The 8,114-nt window shown below is 44.6% G+C and overlaps 1 protein-coding gene across 1 annotated transcript; it reads right to left on the bottom strand.

Annotated features, from left to right (window-relative positions):
* Nucleotides 1-3,847: 3,847 nt before the first annotated feature.
* LOC127304333 (plant UBX domain-containing protein 7) lies at nucleotides 3,848-5,050 on the bottom strand. Its single transcript, XM_051335024.1, has one exon. The coding sequence runs from the start codon at nucleotides 5,048-5,050 to the stop codon at nucleotides 3,848-3,850; it is 1,203 nt and encodes a 400-aa protein (XP_051190984.1).
* Nucleotides 5,051-8,114: the final 3,064 nt, after the last annotated feature.

Genomic DNA, 8,114 nt, shown 5'->3' with positions numbered 1-8,114 from the left:
CAACACTTGGGGCTTCCACCTATATAATGAGGGGCCAAGGGGAGGGGGCCGGCCACCCCAAGACCACAAGGTGGCCGCACCCCTTAGTGGCCGGCGGCCCCCCTCTCCCAAACCCTAGCGGCCCTCTCTCCTCCACCACATCCCGCACGCTTAGCGAAGCTCCGCCGGGTTTCTCCACCACCACCGACACCACGCCGTCGTGCTTCCGGATTCAAGAGGAGCTACTACTTCCGCTGCCCGCTGGAACGGGGAGGTGGACGTCGTCTTCATCAACAACCGAACGTGTGACCGAGTACGGAGGTGCTGCCCGTTCGTGGCGCCGTGATCAAGATCTTCTACGCGCTTTTGCAAGCGGCAAGTGATCGTCTACCGCAGCAACAAGAGCCTCATCTTGTAGGCTTTGGAATCTCTTCAAGGGTGAGACTCGATAATCCCCTCGTTGCTACCGTCTTCTAGATTGCATCTTGGCTTGGATTGCGTGTTCGCGGTAGGAATTTTTTTGTTTTCTATGCAACGTTATCCTACAGGTTTTTCAGATTAGGCCCTGTGAATCATGACGGAGGGAGTAGCTCATTTTGAAGCACTAGCATGCCACCTTGATTTTTTCTCAAAATCAAAGTGAACATGTCCCCTTGATTCTTCAGGTAGAAAATGTCATGGGCATAGAACACCGGAGATTGTTCGGCTTGGTTATTTGTAAGTTGTTGGGGATCTATGATTTTGGCATTGTTACTCTAAGTCGACCATGTCGAGCACATGTGACAATGCCATATGAAATAGTTCATTCATGTCTAATCATGTTTTATTTGAATGACTTCCTTCATTAGGACCCTATTTTGTGATTGAATGTAAATTTATTAATTCCAAAACATGTGGATATGAAATTATGTTCAACTTGTGTACGGTTGAAACATCAAAGTTTCAATTAACATGATGTCAAAACCTGATTTAGATGGTATTTATGTGCACAATAGGTGAGAGATAGCAAAATATATATTACTGAAAGTTAAGTTATTGGGAGATCTGCCAAATGAGAACCTCCCAGTACCCATTCTTTTAGCCTCCCTAAAACTAGCTTTATGGATTTAAATTTTGGGAGAATATGCTAGAGACACTTACAACTTTGTAGAAAATTTGAAAACAACCCTGTAGACACAATTGTAAGTCCATTTAAAGGATTAGTGGCTCTTATAAATGGGAGCTGAAACTTCTAGCTCATTTTGAAGCACTAGCATATCACCTTGATTATCTATATCGCTTATAAAGCAAAACCCCACTAGAGGGTCATTTAAGTTGTCTATCTCAACATGCAAGCTATCCACATCATCCATTCTATTAGCCATCCAATCGTCCATGTCATCTCCCACTAACATTCATTAATACTCTACATGCAAGCCACATCATCTATTTTTTTAGCCATCCAATTATCCACATCATCAATTTTTAGCCGCCAACTACATAAACCATTTCAAGTTAGTTTTTTTTAAGTTGGCCTCTTAACTATTTACGCCAATTAAATCCTGCATGTTCCTACAAATAACATCCTGTTCCAATCAACTTATATCTTTTTTTATAAAATAGAGTTATCGGAGAAATTCCCGCTGCAACGTGCAGGGTATCCTTCTAGTTTCTCAAAATCAAAGTGAACATGCCCCCTTGATTCTTCAGACCGATATGTCACGCGCAATTTTTTTTATTTTTTTTGAAGAGAAACTGTGAGGCAAAGCAATTTATTTATTAAAAAAACACAAAACTTAACAGAGTTACATATGTACAACATATACAGAAAGAGAAAAACAGAAAAAGAAAAGGAAAGCTATGGCAAAGTATCAATCCAAGCCTGTAACTGAGTGACCATTTTCTCCTTGATCCTATGCTTATGCATAGAGACTTCATGAATAAAATCTCTCTTCCATGATTTGAAAGATGGCCTTGTGTGCTGGAAGATCACACCATTTCTTTGTTTCCAAATATGCCAGGCTGCTAAGATAACAACCTCTGTGAAGAAAGGCTTCCCAAACTCCTTCCTTGCATGTGTAAATTTATCCTCAATTATCACCCCAACTGACCAATCAATCTGCAAGTAATTCCACACCCTCATGCTGAAAACACAATCAAAAAACAAATGTATCCTGTCCTCATAAATGTGTGAAGGACAAAGGACATAGTGATGCTCATCTGTGACATTCCAATTTCTCCTTTTAATCATATCCTTGGTGTTAAGCCTGTCACTAATTAGTAACCAAGCAAACACTTTTATTTTTAGCAAACATGTACTGCTCCAAATCCAATGATAAACCTTATTGCAGGTAAAACTTCTGAAACTGTGGTGATAAAAACATTGGGTCGAATAAGTTCCATCCTTCCATATAGTTTTCCATTTATCCTTCCCATTTGGCTGAAGAACCACTCCTTGAACCAACCTCTGTAATTCTATAAGCTCAAAAGCTGCCTGTTGCGATAGGGGTCTTTCAAACAAGTCACTAATATCAGGTACAAGCAATGCTTCCTTGACATATATAGTTTGGTTCAAGGTGTAATAATAAAGCCTGGGGAATGTTTCTTGAGGGAAAATACCGTTCCACTTATCTGCCCAAAATAGAGCCGTGCTTCCATCTTTGATATGTACCGAAGTAACCGATATGTAAAGCTTAGATTACTTCATCACATCTCTCCACCAAAAGGATCCGCATAGCTTAGATACATGAGGCACACCATCAGGATAATAGTTCCAGACAAGTAAAATCACCCAAGGTAAGTTCTCACGATTAAAAAAATTTATGCAAATGCTTTAAAAGAAGTGCCTCATTTTGCAGCTTGAAATCCAAAATTCCTAAGCCTCCATTTCTTTTTGGTTTACAGATCATTTTCCATGAAGCCAGTGACTGACTAGTAGTACATTCTCCCTTTTTCTTTCTCCACCAAGCACTGCCGAATAATCCTATTTAGATGCTTGATAATGCCAACATGAATGCTTAATGTACACAGGAAGAAAATTGGCATAGAACTCAGGCATGACTGTATTAACTGAAGCCTCCCACCATAGGCTAGTAGAGAAGAGCTAGTTGATAATCTCCTTTCCATTCTATCAACCATAGGTAATAGATCTTGCATAGCTGGCCTGGTAGTACCCAAAGATAACCCCAAATAAGTGAAAGGCCTCTATTTCAAACCGATATGTTTTTTGCGCAAAAAAAGAATCCAAACGGCATCATGCTATGGGGTGTCTAAGAACAACACGAGTAGGCATGGAGGTGGCGGCGGAACACCAAAGATCGTTTGGCTTGGTTATTTGCTAATTGCACAATTAACACTAGATTAGATCCATTATAGCAGTTATGTTTCATTCTTTTATGTACTTCGAGGTGTACTCCCTCCTTTCTAAATTATATATAAAATGTTTTAGGCTAGTCATATTGGGGAGTAACTTAGACTAGTAACATGACATATGTTACTAGTCTAAGTTACTACCTCCATAGTGGGTAGTAACTTATATGTGGTGTCATGCATTGTGTCATTTACTATGGTGTAGACTCAACTTGTCTTGGGGTGTGATGTTATGGTAACATAGCTAGTTACCACCTCACTCTCTTTCTTCATTCATTGCCATGTTATGTCACCAAAATGTTTTGGATTGTATGATATTACTAGCTAAGTTACTCCCACTATGAGTGGTCTTAGATACCGTAATATGGATTGCGTCTGAACTGAAATGAGACTGAACATACGTACTGAAGTGCGTCCAGATATGTACAATTCAAAGAAAAAAGCTAGCACATCTTATAATTCGAAATATGCAAGAAAGAAATGTTTGGTCGACAGTACGTAGTAGAGTAGAGATAGGAACCTAGCAAAGAGCCACAGAAACAGTGGACATGTGTAATCCCAGATCCTCGAACGAAACATTCTCGTGGCTAATCTGTTGCATGGAGCCACCTGTGAAACGCATGAGCCGGAACGGCTTCTCTTCCCCGTTGTTGGCGACTGATGACCGGCAAAACGCGAAGAGCGCAGTGACGCTGCATTTGGCCCCGAACTCCTTGGTAAGCACCTGGCCGTCGGGGAACCGAACCCTCAGTTTGCAGGCTTTCTCCCCGCCGGGCGTCCGCTCCTCACCTATCGGCGCCGCCGCCGCAGCCGCGACGGCCTCGCCTTGCTTCCTCGCCGTGATTGCCGGTTCTTTCTTCTCACCTGATGAACTTCCAGATGGGCTACTGCTCGGCGCGGTTGATGATACAGCAAGCAGATTGTTGTTCGCGGATCTGATAGGCATGATGGGCTTCCTGTCGGCGAAGCTCTCGGCCATGACGAGGATCTCGTTTGGGTCGGTGGCGGCACGCAGCCTCCGCATCATCTGCCCGGTGACAGGGTCGACGACGAGCACGACGGGCATCTTGTCGTGGGCGAGCCTGTAGTAGCAGGAGACCTTGCCGCCCTCGCCCTCGTCGTCGCCGACGTCGACCTGCCAGAGCACGAAGTGGTCCCTGACGGCCTGCGCGACGAGGTCGTTGGCCCAGACGTCGCGGTTCTGCTGGTGCGACGCGAACTCGGCGGTGGCCTGCACGCTGACGAGCAGCCAGCGGGACGTCTCCGCCGCGTGCGACTTGGCGTCGTGGAAGCCGCCCTTGTAGGTGAGGTCGAGCGGCGGGCTGAAGAGCTCGGCCAGGGTCTTCTTCTTGGCCGCCGGTTCCGCGTTGTCGGCCGAGGCGCCTTCGTCATCACGGCGGCGGCGGCGGCGACGACGACGGCGGCGGTGGTCCGCTGGAGCTGCTACGAGGTTGCCGTGCTCGCTGTCGCTCTCCCATCCGGTAGGTCTGGCTGCAGGTGGTTGGCGGGAGGAGGTGGCGCCGTAGAGAGTGTCGGAGCGGGCAGGGATCGGAGCGCGCACTGCCTCCGACGATCCGGCGACGGTGGCGAAGTAGAGGTCTACGGCTTCGTCGAGGCGCCACCCGCAGGAGGCGAGGTGCTGGGCGGCGTCCGCAAGGGAGGAGCAGGCCGTGACCTGCATGAACTCGACGACGAGGTCATCGTGATCGTCCTCCTGATCCATTATTGATCGATCTCAACAATGCGGGTGCGGCGGCCGAGGGATCTGCGGCACGATTTTGTAGGTTTGGTAATGTGCTCGGTTCGTTGCGTAAACGAAGGCGCCTCTACCTTTATATAGACCTGTTGTGCACAATCAGAGTCGTGCGCAAAATAATCATCTCTTGTATTACTCTTTTTGAGAACACATCTTGGAAAGATGTAGTATATTCTTAAATTTCAGCTAGATGAAAACACAATTGGCTTCAAGTCAGATCTTTGGCCGTTCATTTGTCCTCTGGCGCGAATCTTGGCGCACTAATTTCTTTTCATTCATCCCGCGCGTCCCGCGTCTGGGTTCGGCCGGTTTTTTCAGTTCTTTGGTTTTTTCTGGTTTTTTCTGTTTGAATTTCGTGGTCTGTGCCTTCTTGTCCGTAGCGTGCGTTGCCCCCACTTTCCTCTGTCTCGTTCTCCCCGGTGGAGGAGAAATATCCCCAGGGTGGTCGCCGCGTAGATCTCGGCGGAGGGGCTGGCTCCCGGAGCTCCCCACCGTCGCTCACCGCCGCCCTTTGCTCCCGAAGCTCTTCGCCGCCGGTCAGCGCCGCTCTCCCCTGTAGATGCACGTCGTCTTCGTCCTCAAGTTCTTCTCCGACCCCGGCTGTTCCCCGCGTCGAGGATCCCTAGCTCCGCGCCCAGGTGAGCGACGTTTCTCTCTAGCGCGTGAAGGGTACGAGAGCGTTTTTGGGGGCGGAGTGCACTCGTTCCTCACATCGGCGGAGGCATGGGTCCGCTTGGTCACCGAGGACGTGGGTTGGTCCATGGCGAGTCCAGTGAGCGTCGATGGGCTCGCCCACGTTGTAGGAGCCGTCGGTTCCGGCGGGATGGGTACGGTTTCTCCCTGTATCGCCTCATATCTTCTCCTGTAATTTTATTTGTTGAAGTCATTCATAATCCCCAAGGCAGTTTGTTTTGATTTGTCACTGTGATTCAGTTTGTGTTCGCCTGATTGCAGTGATTTCAGTTGTGCTCGTCTAGTTGGTTATCTGTATAGAGCTAGTAGTTTATGTTGTATATGTGAACCCTACCATTATTTTGGTAAACTGCAACTCGGTGGTCTAATGAATCTATTGATGCAGCCCGCTTTCTGTTGTTGATGCTCTTTAGTTAGTGTCATTTCATAGGTAGATATTTTTAGGTAGCCATTGTTCTCACTTTCTTAGCATGTCTCCTTGTTATCCAAGGGTTTTGTAATGAATGACTTCAGTTTTTACTGCAAATATCCTGCATTGTTTGACTAGTTCTGTTTGTGCGCAGCTAGGTAGAATTTTTTGCAAGCTCCTAGGAGTTGTTTTCCATTGTTGCTGCTAGGATTGATTTCTATCATCTGCTTACACTGCTCTACTGTATACAACAGTTCTCTGTTTTTGTAGTGTGCCATTCATTCACCCAAGCAAGTGCCCAACATGGTTTTTCATGTGATTTTGTGATCTGTCTATTTTCTAAGTTCCTTTTTGATTCCAGACCATCACAATTGCACATTTTTTTGTAATTTAAAATATTTTCTACGTGTATTAATTTGGGTATCACATGTCAACTAGTCCCATTTTGGTGAATCAAAAATGACTATCTAGTCTAGAAGCAGATTATTCTAGTTATTTTGTTGTTTTGTGAAATTCAGATTTACTATGTTCTACATTATATATATCCATGAATTCATTTCTCAGACTGTTTTAGAAGGTAACTCCATAATCTTGTTTTCACTTAACCGATTTTTTTGTACAATTATTGGTTAAACTGACCACCCAAGTTTGTCTACTGAATTGTGATTTGGTCATTTTTATCACTTATGCTCACTGCTAGAATTGTTCATTCATCTTCGTAGGCATCGTGTTGATCCTATTTGTGGCGATGTTTCTCACTTTGGCTTATCAAATGCGGATAGGCATTATGACATAAGCTCAAGTTCTGATGAACTAGTAGTTAATACTCTCCCTTCTTCTCTGCATTTTTACCTTGCTTGTTCCTTTATTTACTTGAAGACTTTTGCAATTATATAGGATACTGTGATTCCTAGAAGCAAAAGAATATTGGATGATGCTTTGTTTAAGTTTTTCAGCAAAGAGGTATCGTTTTGTTTTTGTTGGATAATTGGTTTGCATGTGTCTATTTTCACTTCTTTTTTTAAAAAAAATCATTTGATTTTCTGTAGTTATTTTCTTATTTCTTCCTCTTTTTTATAGGCTGTTAAATCTTTGAAGAGAGATTTCTCAACTTTCTGTAGAAGTTCTGATGTATGGAGACGGGTCTGGTAGTATTTTGATTTTTTTAGTGTCTATGAAACCATGTTTTCTTGTTTGATTACTTGACACTTGTTCATTTCCTCTCTTTTTTAGAAGAAAAGGTCAAAGGTTTCTGGGATTGACAAGTCCTCCTTTACTGTCTATTCAAGCAAGTATTTCTTTGAGGTGTTGCATCGGCTTACTCCAGAGCAGAAGTCTGTTATCGAGAATTTTGGTTTCAGTAGCTTGCTTGTTTTTTCAAAGACACACGTTCCTTCTTCGTTCATCCGGTGGCTTGCATGTCATGTTGACACTTGTGGTGACCCTGTATACCACTGCATGTTGTAGTATGCCAGTCGTTGATATAACATTCACGGAGTACCAATCCGTAAATGTTACATCCCTCAGAGTAGTACAACAGAACATAGCAGGTCCATAACTCATTCATTTATTATTACAAGCATAATATACATATCGTCTCGGAGCTCCTCTCGAGTCCTAAGAGGGTTACTCCTGGGTTCGAGGCGAACCCAACTTAACTTATAATACATGAGTCTTACTAAGTTGTACATGTATTCCCTTGAGCAGTGAAGTACTAGGAGTTCACACTGCTCGGATACTACTACTACTCGGTGATTCTAGACTTGATCTCCTCCGGAAGCCTCCCCGGTTCCGTAGACTATAAGGTAGTCTACGCCTTCCACACCTCCAGATAGGTCTGGCTCTTCATAGCCGATGATCTCGGCTCCTTCAGGGTTGCTGTTGTCCTCCTCCAGACGGTTCAGACAATCTAAGCATGGGATTTAAGAG

Source organism: Lolium perenne, chromosome 5 (genome assembly GCF_019359855.2).
Source record: "Lolium perenne isolate Kyuss_39 chromosome 5, Kyuss_2.0, whole genome shotgun sequence".
Classification (NCBI taxonomy): Eukaryota; Viridiplantae; Streptophyta; class Magnoliopsida; order Poales; family Poaceae; genus Lolium; species Lolium perenne.
The sequence above is the reverse complement of the archived record's forward strand: the minus strand, read 5'-3'. Positions and strand labels throughout refer to the sequence as shown.

Bases quoted from the DNA above. Each gene is read 5' to 3' on its own strand.
- LOC127304333 (XM_051335024.1), bottom strand. From the start codon at position 5,050: ATGGATCAGGAGGACGATCACGATGACCTCGTCGTCGAGTTCATGCAG.